General features: G+C 41.0%; 2 protein-coding genes across 2 annotated transcripts in view; one reads left to right on the top strand and one right to left on the bottom strand.

Annotated features, from left to right (window-relative positions):
• The window catches only part of fkbp16 (FKBP prolyl isomerase 16), a 30576-nt gene extending 19972 nt beyond the window's left edge, over positions 1-10604 (top strand). Inside the window, exons 4-8 of the mRNA XM_070972403.1 lie at positions 5743-5960; positions 7877-8058; positions 8320-8397; positions 10257-10394; positions 10470-10604. Coding sequence (XP_070828504.1) covers positions 5743-5960; positions 7877-8058; positions 8320-8397; positions 10257-10394; positions 10470-10556 — 703 coding nt within the window. The 3' untranslated portion in view covers positions 10557-10604. The remainder of the gene's footprint in view (positions 1-5742; positions 5961-7876; positions 8059-8319; positions 8398-10256; positions 10395-10469) is intronic.
• A 1071-nt stretch (positions 10605-11675) lies between these two features.
• On the bottom strand, positions 11676-24488 carry rasef2 (RAS and EF-hand domain containing 2). The gene is made up of 17 exons (XM_070972556.1): positions 24117-24488; positions 20121-20273; positions 18263-18353; positions 17824-17919; positions 15540-15617; positions 15343-15458; positions 15188-15256; positions 14296-14377; positions 14094-14164; positions 13800-13989; positions 13611-13712; positions 12745-12889; positions 12576-12657; positions 12334-12448; positions 12123-12236; positions 11938-12014; positions 11676-11854 (listed from the first exon to the last, which is right to left on the bottom strand). The coding sequence occupies exons 1-17, from the start codon at positions 24425-24427 to the stop codon at positions 11752-11754; spliced, it is 1995 nt and encodes a 664-aa protein (XP_070828657.1). The 5' UTR covers positions 24428-24488; the 3' UTR covers positions 11676-11751.
• Positions 24489-24615: the final 127 nt, after the last annotated feature.

Genomic DNA, 24615 nt, shown 5'->3' with positions numbered 1-24615 from the left:
AATTACTACTATGTGATATTACTCAAAACCTACACTGATATAGCAACCACTAAAGGCAGTCTTCCAAACCAAAGATCATGTTCGTGTGAGGAGGAGACCGGCTCTGAAGCTCAGTTTTAGGATGTGGACCTGGTCTAAAGTTGCAGGTTCAGGTTTCACTGGGATCTTGCGGTGGGATCTGACCTCGTTGACCAGCCTCTGCTTCCTCTTTGCACTAATAAGACCTCAGGGGCTCATTGGCTGGGCCCAGCGCAGCAGCACACTGGTGTGGTGCTAATCACCAATGACCCACATGACACGGTAACCCTTATAGATCTGTCAGCGCGCCACGTTCTCAGATTACACTCAACAGCTCACCAGTCATGTTGATTTTATTTATTGCTCCTGGTGGCAACAATAGAAGCTCAGCTCTGTTATTCATATTATTCCTCCCCGTTTAAGACATAAATCCTTACTTGATGCTCTGCAGTGTTTTTCTGCTTCCTGCTTGTTCATAATAGAGCTTAATGACATAATGTTTCAAAGGTCACCTGTTGAATCCTGCATGTGAATAATAGCTTTTTAGGAGTCTGTGTGTGCATGTGCATGCATGTGTGTGTGCAACCTCTGTTTCCTATGTAGGATAATACCACATCATTTGGGATACATTATGGTTCGATGTAGCACATTTGCTTGCTGCAGATAGCACTGAGGCAGCTGTACCTGCATCGATTAATAAGAAATGACTCATCACTTCTCATCTAATGTGTCCCAATCTGCGTGAGTCATGAGCAGCAAAGTGGGTGTGTTTCCTCTGCAAAAAAAATCGATATCTAACGACATAGTGACATAAGAGGCTCTGAGTTATTTGCACACAAACAGTGTTTAGCTCATAATTCTGACATCTGTAGGTCCAGTTGGAAATTATGATACACCTTCCTTTAATGAGCTGTCAAGTAAGTATGTTTAAGCTGCTTCTCAGTGGTAGCTAACAACTGTCAGACAATGTACATTTACACCACTGTTTTTCTGTTGTTGATATAAAGCAAATGACCTTTGAAGAGACTCTGTAAAATCATGCCCTGTTTACTTCACTGTGCACTGTGTGTACATTCTGCCATTTTATTTTAGGTCCTGAATTCTGTGTGAAATTTCTGCACTATACAGGGCCTTAAAAAAGTCGTACCTGTGGCATGTAAACTGCTCTCTGCTGATAATCCTGCTATGAAAGTTAACAGATTTGAAAATCACAAGATGTGTGACTCTACAAATGACTCATGTACTTTCCATTTTATGTTATGGAGCCCTAAAACTGACAAAAGGTGGCAAAAAGTTATCAAGTCATAAAAATCAGTAAAGTTAATTCCACATTACTCTTGTTTGTTTTCATTTTTGGTCATTTATCTGTTTCAGAGTGTCATAGTACTTCATACAACAGGAAATACTGCACTTTTTACTCCATTACATTTACCTGACAGCTGCAGTTACTGGCTGACTTTACAGATTAAGATTTTACATACATATGTCTCATAAAATCTGATATATTGTTGTTAAGATAAGTTAAAGTACTCAACAATATCAAAAATAATAAATAAGTCAGTTGTGATGATGCATAGGCAATAATAATCCAATATTATATAGTAGTGTAACAATCACACGGGTCATATGAGCAAAATCGACTCCCACCTGCAGCCACTGCAGAGGACTAACAGCCTCAATACATGTGGCGCACACCCTACCAATTGTTTACATTTTTACTTCTTCGTCCATGACTGTAGAGGAAATACACTCCAAAACAGTCCCTTACAAGGTTTCTCATTGCACTGCATGTGCTCTTATGAAGAAATCAAGCTCAGTATAAACTTGTCAGTAAGTAAGTAAGAAGACGGTTTGTGAGCACTAGTATTAATTCAGTAATCTGAAAACAAGCAGTTTCTTTAAGAGCAGATTCAGACGTGAACTCTTTGTAATCTGGAGTCAGGGAAAAGCAGGTCACAGTAGGCAGGACACTGTGTTTATTACTGTTATACACTGCACACTATTACATAATACACAGCCTTCAGAATATTGTGTAATATTTCCAGATAGGAGTAGAGAAAAGTATGCAAGGACAACATGAAGCTGTAACAGTATGTGCCTGCACTGTACAAACTGTGAAGTACACTTTCTCGGTAATGCAGAAAAACGCATGACATTAGCAGGAAAGAAGGATCCATCTCGAATGGTCAGCTGAGTGAGACCTGTTTTAGAAACATTAACATTTCCCAGTGTGACCCAAGCAATGAGCTGTGTGCTCCTCACAAATGAATCAACCGTCTTCCTCTCTGCTGCTTTGGAGCGACCTGTTGAACAAGTCGTCTCTGATCCTTGTAAACATGCAGTGGTATTCAAAACAAGTGGACAGGACTAAACGCAGCTGCCAGAAATAGTCCAGACCAGCTTCTAAAAGACCTGCATCTACTTATTCATGGCCCTAAGCGATAAGGTCTCTGAACGCCACTTCCTCTGGTCCTGAGCGCAGGGATCCGGCTCAGGTTTCAGATACCTCGGATCAGCTGCTGGTTTCACACTCCTGTGCGTCCTTGTGACGGTGGACGAGGTCTCCAGAGAGGAGAGGTGAAAGGGTAACCTGATCCCACCTGCTGACACATCCTCCCTGTAGCTGGGGATACATCTAATTCTGTTAGACAGACATAAATTGTGTCATTGACACAACCAGTTTGAATAATTCACGACCTCCCAGAACTATCACTTTGCAGCAAACAGGCACTGGGTGGGCTCTGCTGGAAGCTGTACTTCCCCTCTCTGACTTTGTTTCTGATCTTTATGTTTTTGAGCTCATTGAACTGACAGGATCCACTTGAAGTTGATCGTTCGGTTTGGTCATAGAAGACGAACACTTATGACAAAAATACTCCACGTGTCATGTTATACCAAGCATGAGTATTTTTTGTCTTTTTCCGGCCATTTCAAAATCAGCTTTTCAAAACATCCTGCAGCACTCTGCATTCATTCTCTCTCTCTCTCTCTCTCTCTCTCTCTCTCTCTCTCTCTCTCTCTCTCTCTCTCTCTCTCTCTCACTCAGGCACACACACACACACACACACACACACACACACACACACACACACACACACACACACACACACACACACACACACACCCCTTTGGAATCAGAGCCTCCACAGAGTAACTGATAATGGACCATTGTGTGCCATGTGGTCACAGAAGCCCGGTGATTGAAAACCAAATTAACTTTCCTTCTGAGTGACTCTTGAGTAAGCTGAAGCCGCCGCCGGCTCACAGGTTCCTACCAGTTTCAAATTCTTGTCTGTTTAAATGAGCTGGAGTCGCTCAGAGACGTCCTTTAAAGCCAGTGAGCTCTTACATACGATGAAATGTGCACTTTAACTTTCTCAAGTCATCTCTTTTACCACAACACTGACATTACTCATTATATAATGACCATAGCAACAGGTAGAATGTCACTATTGTCTTTGTAAAAGTATCTTTTATTGATCTATTTGTTTATTTATGTAGCAATCAATCATAAACCAAATTCCATCAGCCAAATCACAGGGATTGGGCTGCCTCACAATATATGTCGTAGAGATTAATCAGAAATGTTTTGATATGCTTCAACTGGCTAATTCCAGTAATATGCAACACAAACTATACATATTACACATGCAGCAATTCATCAGCTGCTCGTCAACTCACCCACACCTTCTGTCCTCTCTTGGGACATCTCCTCCGCAGATACGTCAAGAAGACTTGTTGAAATGCCACATACGATCGTTCCATACAGTTACCTCACCTGACCCCCTTTCCTCTCACCTGGCCGAAGTCTTTCATAGAGGTCGTCAAGGAATGAAAACGGATACTCAGTGTCCCAGTTAGGAGTTCATGCATTTTTTAAGCCTTTCTAGTTTTGAACGTAAATTTAACAGTTGTGGTAATACTACGTCAACATGCAAATTGTAAATACTGAGAGATTTGGTGATTTGGTTTGACTGAGCAAACACACAGCACATTGACTTCTGTTGGTTTGACTGTGTGGAGAGTTTTGTATTTCAATAGAGAGATGCCAGTTAAGGCTAAATATCTACACACAGAGCAGATGTTAAAGCTTGTGATGAAAACACAAACACATGATGTTCAGTTTGCTCTGATAACAAGCGTTCCCTGGACACTGTTTATGTGTTTATTAAAATACCTTTGAAACAGTCAGCAACTTCACATCAGTGGTGCTGTGGGATAAAAATGTTTCTATTAGTCACTCATCCCTGTCCTGATGGGAGAGTTCAAACTTCAGATCACATTGGAAAATGTTCTGCTCGACTGAGTCATTCCTTCAAGGAACGTACCTCCTCAAGGCTCTCTTAGTTTATGATAAAACCACCGCAGATGCATCTAGACAGCCTCCATTCATGTCTAAGAGCAGGAGCTCCGGCTGTGGTCGCCGGTGAGATTAACTGTTATGTTGCAGATTTTTGGATATGCTAGCTAATGATGTTACCACTAAATCAAGGTGAATTTAAATTCAATTTGTTATTGTAAAGTGTTTTAAAAGGTTTAATGTTCAATGCAAGTGAGGAAGAACTGTTTAATCTGTTTATTATTCTTCCAGATTCCAAAAAAAAGTTGTGACGCTGCTTAAAAACATAAAGAAAAACAGAATCATTTGCAGATAAACTGTGTTTATCAACAGTTTTATGAACTCTTCCTGAGCCCATGTAGTAATGGTGAACCTCGCTCCAGTTTTTTATGCCACAGATAAATATGCTACATTACACCTTCAAACATAAACACATACAAATACATTTAAGACACGTTAGCACATGGAAATTGAATTTGAATACATGTGTATGTGATCAGCAGCACGTTGTGTTTACAGCTGCTGTGAGGACGATGGCGGTGTTGATTTTGTCTAAAATGCAAATGATTTTGTATTTAGTGGAGCCAGTTAAGATAGTAAAGAACAAAGGGAGCAGTAACATGTTACAGGTTCATAACAGCAGCAGCAGAAGCTGAGAAATGAGGAGCAGCGCAGAGCTCTTTGAGCTGTGGATGAAGGTGTTTGCTGGCAGTGATTGATCAGATCACTGTGTGTTGATCAAAGCTGTTTGTTGTCTCGTGCAGGTCCAACATACAACGTGGTCATATCTCTGTTGTTGACATTTAGGATTTCTTTACCACCAGTGTGGAGCCATATAGAAAAAACACAAATAATATGTGACAGAATGAAATTTCATTCATCACTCCAATTTAAACTATTGTTACAATGAACTTGGTATAACAGTATAATTCAGTCTAAACACTGTACTGTATATTGAACACTAGAGGAGGGACGAAGTGTGTGCACATCCAGGCAAAAATATTCAGCTTCCAGACAACAAATATATCACTGCAGGGCACAAAGGAGGAAGGTGTGTACACTGTCAGGCTTGTCGACGGAAAGGTTGCATCTAAAAGAGAATTACAGTAGTTCTTTGGAGTCTAACAGCGTGCAGACCTTTCTCCATTGTGTCATGCATCTTGAACATGGCTGTCAAATTTCATGCATGCGTCAAAGCTTTGAGGGTGCTGACTAGCATGTTTCTGCTTTTCACTTGAAAAGAAATTGATTTCTTGATTGATTTGAATAATCTTCAAGTGTTTTCTGGAGGATTGTAAAAAGCTCTGGACCTGAAGTTACTCCTTTGCTCTTTTACTCCTTGCCCTGTGATGATATTGATTACTCTTGTCTTTGTTTACACACAGGGAGCCTGATATTCCAGCCTGGGCCCCTTTACTCTACCAGCTCCAACTGCTGGACATCAGAGAGAAACCAGATCCTTTAACTTTGCCCATTGCGGACCGCATCCGTATCGGAAACCAGAAACGAGAGCGAGGAAACTTTCATTTCCAGAGGGAGGAATACTGCCTGGCTGCCAAAGCCTATTGTATGGCTCTGGAAGTGCTAACCACACGCGGCAGAGGTAACCCAGCATCATAACCTGAATTTTTTCATAGAAAATATCTCCATACTGTCGCCTAAACTGGGAATGTGTTGTAGTAGTTGATGTGAGCATTTTCTTCTCTAAAAAATGAAAATATAGAACACACACACATGCACTAGAAGCATAAAACACAGCGTTTGATAGAGACCTTAAATGCAACATTTCCACATCAGTCTGAATGACATAAGAGTTCAGTGCTCTCCTCTAGTCTACCACCACCCTTAATCACGTTATTGCCATGCAGAGCCACATCCATCTGAGCCGAGTGCCACCGTAAATGTTTTTTGCTTGATTCTTTTGCATAACCAATGCTAATCAACTTTCATATTATTTCCACCTTCTTAATCACTTCAATCATTTACGAGGCAGGGTGGGCCCGTGAGGGAAATGTGACTGAACAAGTCAGCGGAGACTAAAGCATGAACTGCTTCATAATGTGACAATGATGGCGGACCAGTGAGTGAACCCGCTGAAGAGAGGAGTTCATCAGGGCATCGAGATCACGTAATTAGTGATTGAGAAGACGATCGGGAAAAAAGATGATAATGAAGCAGGGACGCGAACATCTTTCACTCATTTTGGGTCATTTTGAGCCCATCAAATGTATTTTACCAATATGATTCATGATGTGTGGAGGTTAGAAATCATTCAATTGTCAGCAGGTTTGGATCAAGAATCGAACAGGAAACTGAGATAATGGAAGTAAATAAATCAATGTGAGGAGGGATTGCATTAAAAACATTTTAGCACATCTGGAAGGAGCATTAATTTCACTTATCAAACATAACAATTTACCAAAAAAAAAAAGAGAGGGAAAGACAGAAGATAAGAAAGAAATGTCAATTCAATGTCCACTTGGTAGCATTTTAACCATGAGATGTGTTTGAAAGTGTCAGAAATTCCAAGTATGTGGAGTTTAAGTTAGCATTTCCAAGGTCAGGAATGAACTTTAATACTCAATGATTAGATTTAGATTTCAGCAAACAAAATAAATTCAAAAAATAATTAACAATAACCAATAAAAAAATGTAAACATTAACATTCAGGAGACAAAAATTCAAACTTCTATTGTGCTAAATAGCTTAATGACTGCCTGAATGCTTTGCTCATGGCTAATTAAAGAAGAGAAGATAAGAGATTCAGTGGGAGGTTTCCAGACTTGGACTTTAAGGCAAAGTTAGCCAGCAGCAAACGGTGAAGCATTTAGCAACTAAAGAGCCAGACATTTCCCTCAGGAGTCGGTTAAGACCAAAGCAGAGCTAAAACAGGAGCATGACTCTGGCTCTGTATCTGCTGTATGTGTAAAAAGGCCATTGTATGCTAATTATCCACATCAGCTGAGAAGGTGATCCTGTGTCCGTGTTGCTTTAAAAGCTACTTCTGTTGCCGCGAAGCCAAAAAATGAGTTCATGCTCCAACTTGGAACGATGTGCTTAGCAGAGCTGAATAAATTCAGCTGTATAAATTTGAGATAAAAAGACTGTGTATCCAAACAGATGTGGTCCCTGAGCTGCTAACATTTGTCACCGATCACACTCGGGGCCAAGTGTGAAAATTCCTCTGCAGTACCTAAGTGCTCATAACGTGGGTCACTGCTGCATTCAGCTGGACCTATTTGGGTCTAATGATGGAACCATGCAGTTGTTACAGCTGGGACAGTCATACAATATCCAGCTAAAAAACAGGGCATGAACTATCCTTATAATGACACCCGATGGGAGTTTCTCCTTGAAAATTTTTATTCTGCAAGATTTTTGAAGAAGTCCTCTCCAAGATGAGATAATTAATCTCTGTCACACCGCTGGTCTTTGCTTTTTTTTGTGTCACCACTAAAAAGAGGCAGTGCTCACAGCAGAGCAAAATATCAGAGGTTGTGCGGCTCTGTCTCTGTACAGATGGTAGCGACGGCAGTGTAAAGGCAGAGGAGGAGGAGGTGCAGGACTACCGGGTGAAATGTTTGAACAACCTGGCTGCTGCTCAGCTCAAACTGGAGCAGTACAACGAGGCGCTGAACACCAGCCGGGACGTTCTGGCCCTGGAGCCAAACAATGTTAAGGCCCTTTTCAGGACGGGAAAGGTGAGGGCCCATCATGTCGTGTTGTTACTGAGACATCATCACTGCAAGTGTGAGGAGCATCTCATTTGGTCTTTATCAATCCATAAATGATTATTGCAGGGAGAGTTCCTGGAAGGAAGAGGAATTTGTTTAATATGCGATTAGATTTAATTTTTTTTGAGGACAAAATAGCTGTTACATTATCACTATCTTTTTGCTGCCTGTTTTGATTTATGGGTCCTCCAGCACTACTCACGCTGTAGGTTTTCTAATCTCTTTCAGCTCCTGTCGGACAAGGCTGAATACAAAGAGGCGATGGAGGTGCTAAAGAAGGCCTTGAAACTGGAGCCGGCCACCAAGGTGAGATTATGTGGCTGAGCTGGTCCATCCCCTCGCTGCGTTTCTTCCAAATCTGCCTCTGAATCCCTCACACACAAAGGAAAGGTCACTCTAAAATTAGGCCATCATGACTATTAAAGCCACCGAATCTACCAATCAGTACAAATGATTAGCAGCTGACTTCTCATATATATTTTAGTTACAAAATCAGTTTTGGTCTCTATAGCTAATTTCCCTGATCATGTCAACTGGTCAGAGGTAAAATGTTTTTATAATTCATATGTGTAATTTATATTAAGGCTTAAATTGATGCATACTTACAGACATGCCTGCTCTGAGGAACAGCTAGCCGCTATGATTCAGCTACCAAGCTTCATTCAGCCCACCTCAGCTCCACCCACACTCCACCTCTTTGGCTATCTGTGGATTAGCTGGAAGTTTGGGAGTTTCACAATGGTTCTTTAGAAACTATGGGTGACATCAAAGAGACTACGTCCATGTTTTATACAGTCTATGATACCAACCAGCACAAGACAAAGATGCTGATGGCTCTGTGATGGCCTGCATGCTGATATGTTCACAGCTATGATTCAGTTCATGAAGGAATAACATATAGTCTATCAGCCATATAAATATATTCAGAAAAAGCAAAAACGCTGTTGAAAAAGGAAGCAGTAACTTTTCAAACGTGTTGCAAACCATGACACAAAGAGCAGTCGAGAACATGCTGAATTTAATTTCCCACCTCATTAAGTTCTCACTATTCACAGTTCCCCTCATCTTCACCCGCACCCTTATATCTCCCGGCTGCTTGTTTTTAATTGCGGCTTTTCACTTACAAGAAAACAACACCACTTCATTGCGAAGAAAACCCCCTTCATGTTCAATATGAATTTTTTGAGAGTTTAGAGCTGTTCACACGTCAGCCTGAAGAGAAGGATCCCAGTGAGCTGCTTCTGCTGAAGGCCTGTTCTGTCTTGTTTGTGTGGTTTGTCTAATCTGCCAAATCCTCCACAGAGGCTCTGGCAAACTGCACATCTGGCAGTTTACAGATGTGACCGCACTGCTCAGAGCTGTCCGGCAAATTTGGTAAAAATAACACACATGAGCTAAATATTGTCACTGTGCTCTAAAAGTAGTAAAGGGAAGGTAAGAAAGGCCCAGAGTCACCCTCGCCGCTATAATACAGACTCCTCACTGTATAATTAAGATAACTACTCTGGTGAACTCTTCATCACGATAAAAAAAAAGCACTAATCTCAGTTTGTGAACATTATTTTAGCTCACTGGTTTCACTTGCTGCAGGCTGGGTTTGATTTGGAAGATTTAATGGAGTGTGACGAGTACATTTCCACCAGCTGTTTACAGCACACTGTTGCCAGTATTACAGTGACCTGACCTATAGGGCACACTGCCACTGTCACAAATATGTCTGGTCCTGTCTAGACTAAACGAAAATATCTGCTGCTTTGGTAATTACACCCTTGTCTCAATGCTGGATTAAATGCTTGGGAGAAAACTGATTTAGCTTCTCTGTGAGAAAGTTATTGCAGTCTGTGGATGAACACTGAAAAGCTGCAAAGAAGAATGCTTGTTTTCCCTTTTTTTCATTTCATGACAAGTTACAACCTCTAATGACAAATCGAATCGAGGTACTGACAAAATATGATGAACGGGCCTTTGCATGGACATTTAGAATGAAGTTTAAAGAGCATTTTTAAAGCAACATTAGAAATTGTGATTATTGGGATTTGTTGGCCTTTGTTTTTCAGGTCTTCTTTGTAACAGTTGTGTTTCAGACCTCTGCTCTCACCTGCTGGACATTTTTAAAACTGCAACCCTTTTCTCGCATCTCCTTTTTTCCTCCTGCTTTTCTCAAGGCGATCCACGTCGAGTTATCTAAGCTCGTCAAAAGGCAGTCAGGTGGCAACGACACTCAGGAATGGAGGGCAAAGCCAGCGGAGATGCTTGGAGACAACGTCGCACCTTTTGTGATTCCTTCTAAGAAGAAACCATCTGTAAGCCTTTAACAGGAATGTGTCAATATGTTTGATTCTGATTGGATTTTGACTGTCTTTGTTGTCGTGTTTTAGGGAATTTCCTGGAAGTTTATACTCGGAGCTCTGGTTGTGGCCTTGGGCAGCTTAGTGACGTCAGTGATTCTGACTGCAAGAAACTGAAATCCTCGGCAGGAAATGCTTTGAAAATCATCATCCTCGTCAGCAGCAGCAGCGCTGGGTCTCCAGTCTTCTTTAGTCATTTGAAGAGTTTTCCACTGTGAAGACAAGAGAAGGTATGCAATGCAGCAGCACTGAAGCCTGAAGTTATGTGAGTGTCACGTGGTAGAAAATGTTTCAGTGAAAGGTGTACAGTATTTATGGTAATGAGGATAGTACAGCATCGAGTGAATTCACAATACCAGCAGAGATTTTCTGCTGATGGATAACACAGATGTCTCTTTCCAGTTGCATGTTTTATTTGGAAAAAGGATTACATTTCTCTTTGTCATAAAAAATAGGTCCTGGGAAATATTCTGGTATCACAGATACAACAACAACAAAAAGTGTCTGGAACTTTTGACTAACTACAATAAGTAATGTTAGCAAATGATAATGCTTTCAACGTCACGATTCTGTGAGATATTTGATCAGTGCTCCGATAATTGAAGGTGCTGAAATGTAATATTGCCTACATGAGCAATGCTTGCGATGTGATGCTTAATAAAAATGTTTCCAAAAATGTACTTTGTTTTTTTTTGCTCTTGAATTTCTTTCAAGAACCAAACACCTCTGTCGCAGACGTTTGGTCTGAAAGGGAAAAAAGTGCATTTAAAAAGACATATCTTTCTGTCTGGCAACATGAGTGAAAAGTTAAAAAGGTATACTGTGCAGGATTTTCCTTTAAAAACAAAAACAAAAACAAAAAAACAACAGCGTATGGACTCTTACAAATGTAATCCCTTTCTTACTCTGACTTTATAAATAGATAGCGACCAGGCACCAGACCATAAGCAGCACGCATCCAAGAGGAAGCTACAAAAATGGCAGACACAGAACCAAAACCTGTTAAGTTCCAAATAATAACGGCAATTCCTGCATAGTATACCTTTGAATCTCAACTGAGGCATCAATGTTCCTTATTTATTTACTTCATAAAATTTCAAATCCTAAGAAAAGTATAAGCATGATTACATTATGTGCAGTTACATTTGTGCATGTTTTACACTAATACAAATCTTCATTTTGATCAGGTACGAAAATATATATTTAAGTTAAAACGTAAGAAAATGTTCTTGCGGGAAAAATTATGTTCTTCATGACAAAATAAAAATGTGGTGTTCTTCATTGCTCCGTCGTATCTACTCATGTCAGGCATCTACAATCCACAGCAGGCGTCAAGAGTCCTCTTTGGGTTGGATGGACTCAGTCTGACCTGAGAGTCTGACTGCCGCCTCAGTTTGACGTTTTTCTTTACTTCTCTGTGGGAAGGGAAAACAAGTCCAAGTGTTGCCATGGTTTGTGGAGGAAACATATTCTCAGCTCAGTTTCTCCGGCCTCCTACCTGGCTAGATGAAGCACAGCCTCGACGATGTTGGTTCCCTCTTTGGCACTCGTTTCGCAGAACAAGGCGCCATATGCCTGCAAGCAAAGCATCGACATACCTGACTGCGGTCAGTTTATTTGGACACCTGGCAAAGCCCGGCATCTGTATAAACACTTTGCCATCAGGTGGAATGACTTTCACACCTTGGCCAGCTTCTCTCCGTGCAAACTGCTCACACAGCTTCTCTCTGGAAGCTGCTCTCGGAGGTCCACCTTGTTTCCAATAACACACATGGGGATTTTCTCCTCCGCTGAGTCCTGGATGGAAACAAAGGCCATTGTAAAATATATTCCTGCTTTTTGGAAGCATTTTTTGTCATTCATTCAACGTGTCGATCAGCATTTCCACAGTCACCTGAATCTGATCCACCCACGCTCTGACGTTAAGGAAGCTGCTTTCTGAAGTAACATCATAGAGCAGCAGGACTCCGTGAGCTTTACGGAAGTAGGACCTGGCAATACTACGAAACCTACAGTGTAAAGAAAGACATACAACTGTGTGTTTAGTCTGGTGTATTTCCATTCTTGACTCACTATGAAAAGAACAGGTTTAATTGATAACACCATGTTTTTCCTCTTGCTGCTTCAGTGCACTACCTCTCCTGACCAGCTGTGTCCCATATCTGCAGGCTCGTCTTCTCTCCATCCACAAGCATCTTCTTCATTTGGAAATCGACCCCTGAGAACCAAGAAGCAGATTTAAGAGTCTGACATCAAGAATGCGTCAGCGTTTGATTAAATGTGATGTGTTTGCTGCGGCACCCACCCAGTGTTGTCTGAATGTCTCCTCTGAACTCGTTGAGCGTAAGTCTCAGCAGGAAGCTGGACTTTCCAGCTCCTGCGTCTCCAGCTAAAACCAGACGGTACATCGGAGCAGGTTCATCAGTTTCCACTATGTCTGCTTCTAAAGGCTTCCGAAATGGGACAAAAAAAAAATCAGTAAGCTTTAAGGATTTATTTAGTTGAGAGTGAATGTTCAATTTGCCTAAACTCAAGGTCCTTGTTTTTTTTTTTTTGAAACTCATAGTCTTTGCCATTATACAACCACCTGTATTCACATGACCCATTTCAACTGCCCTTAAAAACTAAAACACTTAAAAATGAAAAGATGAAAAACAATCATTTAAAAGCTGTTAAAACATTTAAGTGAGCTAAATGCTGACATGCTCACACTGTCAATGCTGCTGTTTAGCAAGTTTAATGTTCACCAGTGCTGACCAGCTTTAGCAGGTTAGCATGGTAGCATTTGCTCATTAGCACTAAACACAAAGGCTGATTGGAATGTTATTAGTTTACATATTGGATGAATCACAGGCCAATCTGGGGTCAGGGTCCCCACAAATGGCCTCTGCACACATCTGAGCTGCCTGTTAATAATAACTCATTTTTGCCTTTCTTTACATGACAAATTTGACTTCTTTGGGGCTTTTCTACTAAAATAGTGAACAGATCACTCTTTAAACTTGTCTCAACTGACTGACCAGAGGTCAAAAGTAGAAATTGCTTTGTTTTGAGGGGTCACAACCCAAAAAGATTAGAATCCACTGACCGACCCTGCCACCCCTGAAGCTACACTTCTACAGAAAATTTGAACCATTTTGAACCACGTGTGTTTTAACTGACATGTTTTACCTTCGTGGAAAACGCAGACAAACGTCTTCGTAGGGATGATGCAATGGAGCTCGCCCTGCTAGGAGCCACTGACGCTGTAACTTCAGACTTCACTTCAGATATCTGTAACGGACAGAGAAAATACTCATTTCCAGTCCTCACAGCAGCACATTGCATCATTTGACCTGACCTATTGTTGTGTGTTCTGACCTCCACATCGGACGGGACATACGAGTAACTGTGGTGCACAGTTTCCGCCGAGCTCCTGCTGTCGTCGCTGTCATAATCACTGCCTGCACTCTCAGCTGTGTCCATCGGCAGGGAGACTCCACTGTCCAGGTACTTATCAGCCCAGGTGGCCACATGAGAGTAGGTCGTTTTGCTGGAACTCTGCTCCAAGCTACACCAAAGCGCCAATACACAACCCTCAGCTTTAAGCTGTGACAATTTCATTCGCCGAGATCAATCCGGAGATTCACAGAGGTGTGTCATGACTTTATATACCTGTCGTGGTTGAGTGTGCTCTGCCGGAGGGGTTTCATCCTTCGGGCTGGGATTTCATTCTGGGGAGACAGCTGTTGAGCAGATTAGGAATGTCAGGAAGGAAACTTGTTTTACACTTGAACTAGTGAAAACAATTTGCTGTCAGTGGACGTAGTAGCCAGTGGGTATGAGGAAATATGTCCTCAGCAAATGTGGGACTTACCCTTCTTTTAGCTGCAACTGCTTCACTGGCCAATGCAGAGCGCAGCCCGTCATTACTGTCATACAGCTTCTTGTTTGTTTCCCTAATGGTGTGTTCAAGGATATGCAAGACAATTGTACTGACAATTCAGAGGCAGCACTGGATGTGGTTTAACTTAACCACGTGGATGGCATTTTGCAGACTGGATAATGAGAGTCACAAAAGTATTCAGCCCACGAAAGTATTCAAAAATCGAATTAGTACCTTCATTGCTTTACAGACATAGTCTACATTAAAGGTTGGTTCACACAAATGACCAAAAAATACAAATATCTCAAGCATAAAGTCTACTTATTTAGCGTTTATCAGCACTATTTAACATTTAATAAATGTTTATAACACACTATAATTCAGTTGTACAGACATAAAAGGACATTTTAAGTGTTTACTAATGTACAATATTTGCTAACGATATGCAACACATTTTGGATTATTACAACTTTGTTTTACTAACTGACATTCATTATTTTTTATACAAAAGCCCCCATAATTCTTTGAAAACTACATTGATGAGCATCTGTAGCTCCTTACAACTACATTACAGTGTGTTATTAACCATTTATTACACATTTCCATACAGTTTAGAAACTCTAAACAGAGCGCAGTAAAGCAAAGTGTTACTGAAAACAGTTTACAGTGAGGACTGTGGGTCATTTTAAGTAATTAGGACATTGTTTTTGAAAAGACAAGTTAATGTAATAGATTCGTCTAGAGGTCAGCAGGATTTTTGTTATTTTGGTGAACCAAACCTATAAAATAAATAATAGTAATTTTAATTTTTCGTAGTTTCTGAAATAGTTTACTCTCTTACTAAACAGAGTAGACAGCATCATCAATAGAAAGACCGACTTACAGGAGAACCTGAATCTGACTGGAATATGTCTGGTATTCTTCAACCATCCTCTTCAGATCATCTGTTTCTCTGTGAAGACATAGAAGCCACACGTCGTACTGTATGCTGGATCTTGTTTTGTGTCAACAGAGGTGAGCTTAAAGACGGGGCCTCACCGTTCGTGCTGAGCTTTCTGGTCTGCGTACATGTTCTTCAGCTTGTCCAGCTCTGAGTGCAGGATGCTGATGTCTGTCTGGGCTTGCAGCAGAGAAGTCCGCAGCTGCTCATTTTCCTGTGAAGAGAGTTAGTGAATCACTGGAACAACACAGAGGGACAAGTCAATTGAAAAAACATCACTTCCAAAATGACTTACCTGTGAGAGATCACTGATGCGTCGGTTCAGTCTGACCACCTCCTCCTTTGACTGGTTGACTTCAGAGTCCTCTCGGCTCTTTGAGAAAAGACATTTACACAAGCGTTTGTTTAACCCAATGGGAGCACATAACCCTAACCCACACACCTATCATAAAAACTGCATCTTTAGTCATGTCCCTTCTAAAATATTTCGTCACAGTGGTTGTTGGTCTGGGGGTGTATTTTCAGCAGCACAGACCTACTGAATGCTCATAGAAATATGATAGGAATCCTCCAGGCAGCGTGTCTCTATGAGCCTCTTGCTCTTCTGTGACTGTAAGTTAATTCTTGTCACTTTGACACTATGCTACAGAGTATATAGGCTACAATAAGAAGTATAATAAAGTATAATAAGTATATATATGATGTAGTTGAAAGAATATTATAGATCCAAGACGAAACTGAGAGAGGAGCGGGACTGAAAGAATAATAATAATAAATCTATCTGCTACTTCAGCACCACGGACAGCGCCGTAGATTTATCAATACACAGCACAGTTAGGCTACTGATATTTCAGAGCCACGGTCAAGGACATAGATTCTAACTTACACAAACCTCGGCCAGTTAAAGGATCAATGAGTCAGGTAGATTAGACTAACATATTCAACTTAACAGACCCTCTGCCTCTGCACTCTCTCTGCTGCTCGGGGATGGAGAGAGGGGATGGCAGGTTAACAAAGGGGACGCATTTTGGTCTTTTGCTAACATGGGGTGGCATCCATCCTCATATCGCCTACTGCAGATAAGTCTGCCATTATCAGGAGATACGGTGCTCTAATTATCTACCCCACAGTTCTTGTCTTTATTTACTCTGTGATGTGGAGAGATAATGGGAAGCTTTGCTTCATCTTGCTAATGAATAGAAGATTACTGGCATGCAATCAATAGCTTAAGTTATTATGTTTACATCCTTTAATTCACTTTGTGATATAAAGCATTACTTCTGTGAGCAGGTTTACTAAGAGGGAGAATATCACTTAGCCTTTCTCTAACTTGCTGGATGTTGGTCTCTATCAGTAACTGTCAAGATGCCAATCACAGGTCTTGTGTTTGACATGCTGTCTACGTAGCCACTTAAGCCCTAATGCAAAAGTAGATTTTTTTTGAGGAGGTGCACATTAGCTTCAGTGTAGCCTACAGCTTAGCCACTGCAGGTACAGGCAGAGGCTTTGTTCCTCTGCTGTAATCTCCTAATGCACAAGTGTAAAGATCTAATCTTAAGAGCTTTAATGTAACTGCTTCAACAGAAATTTAATAGTAAGGCTCCTTTGTCTGATGTTCAGATTCTGTAAAAATAGGCTGAGTAATTTATAGCCGCTTAGGATAGAAGGACAATAACAATGTACATATTTATCTTCAAGAATGTTTTGATACGCAGGTTTTGTGTAAGACAATGATGTTCCACTAAATATTTGGTACTATTACTTGGTACAAGTGTTTAACATCAAGTCTCAAATACACAAAAGCAATAACAGAGAAAAGGAAAACTGACCACGCTGACTGTAGGTGGCGATGTCAGCATGTCTAGATGCTGCTCTCACTGAACTTCTTTGGTGCTCTTTAACAGATTTTCTAAGTACTGCTATGGTGCAGTCCAGATTTTGATAAGTGACATTTATTTGTGTGCTGTGGTGGAAAAGCAGGCAGAACAAGAATATGATGCAGATGGATTGGAAGATTAGATTAAGGGATGTAGCATGGCTTGAGGCCAAAAAAAAAAAAAAAAACTATTGTAAAACATTACCAAACAAACAAACATTACAGTCTATGCTTCTCCTTGAATTAACTGTATCCAAGCAGCATTTCTTAATACTGAATGAGAAGTCAATCCGACCCCCTCTCTCATACTGGCTGGACATTGGGTAGCCTTGTGATCACAAGGGGAGACTGGAGACAGATTTCAGATGCATTCTGTTGCTCTCTTCTTTCTCAGCTGGATCTTGACACATTTTAGATATACTGTATTTGGACACAAGATATTAGGTTTTTGGTGGTGCTCCTTGAAAGGTCACCTTAATAAATGTAAGGACTTTGGAAAGGACTTCCTCTGTGTTTCTGGTGCAGCTGGGGTTTTCCCCAGAAATGAAGCCTGAGCTGTATATGCAGGAACTTTTGTGTTGTCTTTCAGGTCCAGTGGCTTTCATCTCTCCTTTTCATGATGTACAATAAGAAATCTTAATTCCATCCTCATATAACCATTACCACAGAACAAAGTAAATGCATGTTGTTTGGGAAAACCTACCTTTAACAGTCTGTCTACAGTGGCATGCAGGTCTGTGACCTTATCCTGATGCTCCCTCTGCACACTCGCCAAAATTGCCTCCATTTTTTTTCGCTCCTACATGAAACCAAAGCAGTTAGAGGTGCAGACTCAGGCTCAGGCCTTGAAGAGGGGCTTTCATCTGACTTTACAGAGGCTCTTTGTCAGGAGACATGTAACCTGCTGCTGTGCACTGCACCACAAATATGCGGGTAGCTCACAAGAACTAGTATGTGTAGAAAGTTTCACTTTACTAGGGAATAAAATACATTCTTTTAGTCCATTTCTCTGTTTGCTCACTATTGATTAAATGCTGCTGCTTATACAACAGTCAGTTAATTTGGTTTCTTACATTTAAGTTGGAATTTCTGTAAACAAAGTAAATGACAGCAACTATAAATACTGCAGGTATCCCACTTACCTCATCTCTCACCCTCTCCTCTGTCCTGGCTAGTTGCTGCTGTATATCCTCCTCCAGTTCAGTCAGCTGACTATTGTTCATGTCCTCAGCGCTGTTTGAACAAAAAGTACGTTCAAGTTTGTACTGCTGAATCAAAGCAGATCCTGCAATGGTAGTCTGGGAGATTAATACAGCAGGAGTGATACAAATAACAATCCATTCACCTTCTGTTCATATGTCAGTTCTACCTGACTGAGTGTAAGTGTGCTGCAGTTGTGACTGCTCTGCCCTCGTCAGACAACAAGCAACCAACCAGAGGCGAGGGAGGGACCTCAGCCGTTGAAAAGCAGATTCCACAGGTGTACTAAACTGTGTCAGTGAGCTTTCTCAGTGAGACCTCACATATGATTTAGTTTAGTTTAGCATAAGTTTTGTCAGGATTTCAAAGGTCGATGTATTTCAACAGATAGCAGAAATAGCAGGTACAATAGATGGGCATATCCAGTTTGTAGTAAGATTAAAAGAACAAGGCAGGGCAGCACATTCTTCTTATTCTTACTGCCTTTAAGTTCTTCCTACTTCCTTGAGTGAGGAATGTCACCTTTCTCAAACCATGCAGTTACTGAACCACAGAAAGAGTTCACACTCTGGAAAACAAAAAAAAGCTTTGACACACAATTCCTTCTCATGTATAGGACTGAAATGCAATCATCAGGTTCAAGGTATTATGTGAGGGATCACTGCACAAATTTAAAGGAAACTATTACAATACTGAACTCACATCTTCTATAAGCCTTTAAACTACAACCTACAGTATCTACAACCATTGCTCAGCTTGAATATCAGCAAACACGGTGAAAAGTCTTAAATTGATAATATAGTCAGACATCTTTTCTCTGCTGCCAGCTACACAGGGGTGACCTCAGGGGTCCATTAAATAGCAGCAAAATAACTTCAATCAAATAAGTCATAGTGCCAAACCTGGAAACTATTACTGCCTGTTATAAGTCTGAGCTGCTCTCATCAACGTCCATTATCAGTTGTTTGAGGGAAAAAAAGCTATCCAGTACCAGATGGTGGACAGACAAACCTGTCAATTAGCTGGTAAAGAAAACTACACATTGTTCTAAGGGGTTTGTGCAGAACAAAATGGAAATAAGACGAGTGATCATTGGATTCACATTTTCTGGTGGCCACAAAAATGGCCCCAAATGAACGCAACCGTTGCTTTGTAGCTGCTGGATGCACAAGTAGGCAATTGTTAGCTAACATATTTATACATATATACATAAGGTGAAAATGTGTGTTAATTGTGTGGATGTTTTTCTGCCCTCCAGTTTAGTAGGCTAAAATCAATTAATGTATCTTTAAAAGATAAACTGTGGAATTGTCAGTTACTTTTTTTTTTTTAACAGTTTAGCTTCCTCTTAGTTGCACCTGGTTGCTATCTTTTTATCAAGTTTCCTACCTCACCTGCACAGTTATTGGCTGAGGGGCTGCACACCCACTGCCTAAAAGTTGCAGCCCAGAAACATCCCAACCACAGCAAAGTAAGTCAGTGCCTGGGTTTATCCACCGTCTCTGTGCTTTACAGGCACAAGAGGGCAGCAGTTCAGCACTGCTCTATAGTCAAAACCCCTCTACAGTTATTATTTTATATCAATAAACACTTTTCTTAAATGCTAATACAGAATGTCACTACTCATACAGACATTACAGTCACATTTGATTGTCCATCATCTTTGACACTATGTGATGTGAGTTATTGTTTAAATAATGGCTGATTGTTTCATAATCATTCTGTGTCTTTCTGTTTCACAGGTCAGATGCTCTGAACTATACCGACCTCACACAGGAAAACGCTGACATTTGTCTTTACCGCTTTAAACTGGTCTCCAGCTGTTCACACTCTAGTCTGTTGTCCTGGCTTTGACTGATCAGACTGTGGATGATTTCCTCATACTGCTGCAGCAGAGTCATGTTTGCAGAGGAGTGAATGGCCTGGTAAAGATCAGCCAGCTGCTCCCTGAGACTGTGAGAGGAGAGCAAATAATTAGCACTAGCAATGAACAGATCAGTGCTGTTTTTTGCAATGTCATACTCCACCGAGAATATATCTTTCTAGCATCAAATACTGTTAGCATAGGGATCACATTCTGCCATGACATGGATTTTGCAATACCGTCATTACCATGGCAAATGTTTTAGCATATTAAAAGTGTTCTTTACTATGGCTATGGATAACACGCAGGTAGGGGGCTATGCACGTACTCATAGAACTGGAGTTACATCCACTAACTACCATTTTCCTCGCTACAACGCCAACTCCAGTAATGCAAGGATATAGAATGCAACATTACAAGCAAATGACGCCAATTTGTCTGGTGTTGGCTACAAGAACCAAAGCAAAAGTCTTCATCTACTCCCACCATCAGAGTAAGTAATGACTGACCCAGTGAACTTGAAGGAAATGTCCCCACAACAAGAATAACTGGAAGACTCTCAGGCTCTTCGTGTGTACTAATCATTTTCCTTCTGACTGCTTTCAGGGCCAGTAAAAGGAACGATCTGCTTCAAAGCTGAAGCTCAAGGATGGACTGATACAGACTTCAAACTTGTAAGTTTTGCCATTATTATGTTTCTTTGCCATTTATTTTGTAGGTTAGCCTGTTGAATTTGACGTTGGCACATTCCTTGGCTAATGTGGCTAGTAGCATCTATTGTAGATTCACATGCTGTGCCAACAGTCAAGAGAAACAGTGTGAATGTGAAGCCTCATTTCAAGCCAATTAAATGACCAGAAAAGTAGGTTTTGATGTGGGTGTTTCACATTGCTTTTTGTCTAGACTTAAGGTTATCTCCACACTTCATACTGCAACACAAGCTCAGCTGGCTTTGTTGTCACAGGAAACCCTCTTCTGCTGTGTGCAACATCGGTATGTGTCTGTTGCTGACGTTAAAGGCACTTAATAGACATGCCCTGTGGTACACTGACTGTTTTTCTTATATATACTTTGGGTTTGTTGCCAAATAAATGCTGTTGAGCTTGTGTATTTAAATCCCACACAACATCATCAGCATCACACCATTGGGCTCAGCAACAGGTAGATGTGGATTAAGCTCATTTTCTGACATAACTGTTGATATTCAGTACATGACCTGAACAGCCAGATAGCAAATACGTATTACTGAGTGGCCAGTGCAGTCTCTTAATATCATGTGTTAAGATCTGCCAAAACAACTGGAGAAAAAATGCCCCAAATGCCGATTGATGACTTTAGCAAATCTGTCCACTCAGATCTATAACATGAATCTGTGTTTTGTTATCATATTTCCTTACAGAAATAATAGATGTAATGTAATTTTATGCCAACCTTAACTCTAGTGAATGACAGGACTGGGCTAAGAACCCTGACGCTCTCTACAGAAAGGGCCAGAGTCGTCTCTATTTCCTGAGGCGAATGAGGTCCTTCAACATCTGCCGGACTATGCTCAGGATTTTTTATGAGTCTGTGGTGGCAAGTGCAATTCTCTATGCTGTTGCGTGCTGGGGCAGCAGGCTGAGGATGGCAGATGCCAACAGACTCAACAAACTGATCCGCAAGGCCAGTGACATTGTGGGGAAGGAGTGTGACTCTCTGACGGTGGTGTCAGAGAGGAGGATGCTGAAGAAGCTAAGGACTATAATGGACAACGTCTCACACCCACTTCATGATGTGCTGGTCAGTCACAGGAGTACGTTCAGTGGGAGACTCATACCACCAAAACTCAGGACTGAACGATACAGGAAATCATTCCTGCCTGTGGCCATCAACCTGTACAACTCCTCCCTCTGAATGGCCCTGGGACTTCACTGTCACTGTCTGTTCTGTTGTATATCTTACTATTTCAGTTTTTGCACATTCAACATTCAGTACATAGTACATAGTAATTCTAATATATATTTTACATCTCAATTTTGCACATCCAATTGTATTGCGGTACATTTTATATTGTTGTACATTCATTGAGTGGATATTTCTGTATATTTGTATATTTCTTATTTACATATATCCTTAGTATTAATATTCTGTTTCTTTTATATTGCCTTTATATATATATTCCTTCTCGTCCTTCTTTCTAATTTTTATTCTAATCTATAATTCTGTTTTGCATGGAGCACTGCTGAAAACAATTTCCCCTCGGGGATAAATAAAGTATGGGGTGACTACGTCACTCGGCTGGCCTGGGAACGCCTCGGGATCCCCCCGGAAGAGTTGGAGGAAGTGTCTGGGGAGAGGGAAGTCTGGGCGTCCCTGCTCAGACTGCTCCCCCCGCAACCCGGCCCCGGATAAGCGGAAGATAATGGATGGATGGATGGATGGATAAATAAAGTAATTCTGATTCTGATTCTGACAGTGAGTTTTAATTTTTTAAATCTTAACTGTATATTGATTATTGCTCCTATAGAGACTGATTTATTTCCAAAGTTTTCTCCATCATGGCCATTCATATAAATAAAATTCCCCCTTCCCCCCTCACAGTCGAGGATGTGCACACTTAGCTGCCAGCAAGTGGGAACACCTAATGCAACAGCCCTGCAGCAAATCCTCCTTTCATTAGGATAATAACGAGAAGTGTTGATACAACTTGTCAATTTGGAGGCTGCAGTTTGAGGTGCTGTTTTTGTTACAATTATAGTCCATACAATCTATATAACTAAAGCTAATTAAAAATACAAACAGCAAACAAAAAAAAACAAAAAAAACTTAACTCAATGTTCACTTGTAAGCCTTATCCCGAGCTTTCGTTGGCTTCTCACCATCTTCATCAATGGCACATATATCCTGTTAACTGTGGAACATCATGACTCCATCCATGACATCAGAGCTAATTCCACCCACTGAGTGGAGTGTGACAGAAAATGGCTAGTAAGGGGACCTTGAGTAAATTTTTTTTTTTTTTAATTTCATTTAATTTTTGTCTTATATATGAACACAGACCATTTTGGAAACTTAATTATAACAATTAAGTGACCGTACAGGTAATTTATCACCAGAAAAGTGGACTTTAGCTTATTTAGCTACTCTTGAAGTTCCCCATAGGTCAGCGATCCCCAACCTTTTTTGCGCCAAGGATCGGTTTCATGTAAAGCAATAATTTGCCGGACCGCCATACAAATGAAAAAAACAAATTATTAAAAATACAACTGACCATTACCCTAAATGTAGTTGTAATTAGTAAGAGCCCTGCGCTTGTTTCTCTTCAACTAGAAGGATTCATTGCCTCATTTGCGATATATGATCCCGGCCCAGGTGGCTATTATTATTATTATTATTATTATTATTATTATTATTATTATTATTATTATCATTATTATTATTGTTATCATTATTAGTGTGTGTGTGTGTGTCCCGGGTCAGATCCCGGGTCTAGTCCCGGGTAAGTTCAGGGTCAGTCCCGGCAAAGTCCCGGGAAATTTCCGGGTCTTCTAGTTCTGGGACCAATCAGGAAAAGTCCGGGGAAAGTTCCGGGTCGGTCCCGGGTAGTTTCGGATGCTAAAAAACTGATTCATGCCTTTAATTCAAGCTGACTCGACCCAGCTGTTATTATCATTATTATAATAATTAGTGTGTGTCCTGGGTCGGATGCAGGGTACTGATCCAGCCCGGGCTGTTGATATTATTATTGTTATTATTATTAGTGTGTGTGTCCGGGTCAGATCCCGGGTCGGATCACGGCCCGGGTTGTTGTTGTTACCATTATAATAATCATTACTGTGTGTGTGTGTGTGTGTGTGTGTGTGTGTGTGTGTGTGTGTGTGTGTGTGTGTGTGTGCGTGTCCGTCCTAAAACATCCTGTTTAACACAGAGTGAACAGCCGGATGTAAGGTTACCTTTCAGAGAGGACAGACTCCGCATCTATCCCGCCCGCAAGCTCTTCCCACGGACAGCCTTGGTTTTGGGACGACCCAGCGCCAAAAGACGCCAGGTCTAGAGTCTCTGAGACCTCCTGAAACCTGGAGGAGAACTTGCTGTAGTCGATGAATCCGTCTTTGTCCGCGTCGAACTTATCGAACAGAGTTTTAATCTCACTTTCGGGGACATTGAGCTCCTGACAGACAATGATGAAGTCCTCATACTCAATCTTACCGGACTTGTTCACATCACAAGCAGAAAATAGTCTCCGAAGGCTAGGTGGGTCCATAGTCGAACAGATAAGAACACAAACAAAACATAAAAAATATTAAGTTAAAACTGTCACTCTCGAGCTGACCGCGGCAGAATGCCAGCCAAACAAAAAAGCCTCAGTTTAAGTGTCAGTGAAGGTCTCACGGAGGTAGCCCCTCATTGGTGCAGATCTCCGTGTGGGCGGGTATCATCCGAATTAATGGA

The sequence above is a fragment of the Chaetodon trifascialis genome, chromosome 10 (genome assembly GCF_039877785.1).
Source record: "Chaetodon trifascialis isolate fChaTrf1 chromosome 10, fChaTrf1.hap1, whole genome shotgun sequence".
Classification (NCBI taxonomy): domain Eukaryota; kingdom Metazoa; phylum Chordata; class Actinopteri; order Chaetodontiformes; family Chaetodontidae; genus Chaetodon; species Chaetodon trifascialis.
Note: the sequence above shows the minus strand (reverse complement) of the source record. Positions and strands in the feature narration are given on the sequence as shown.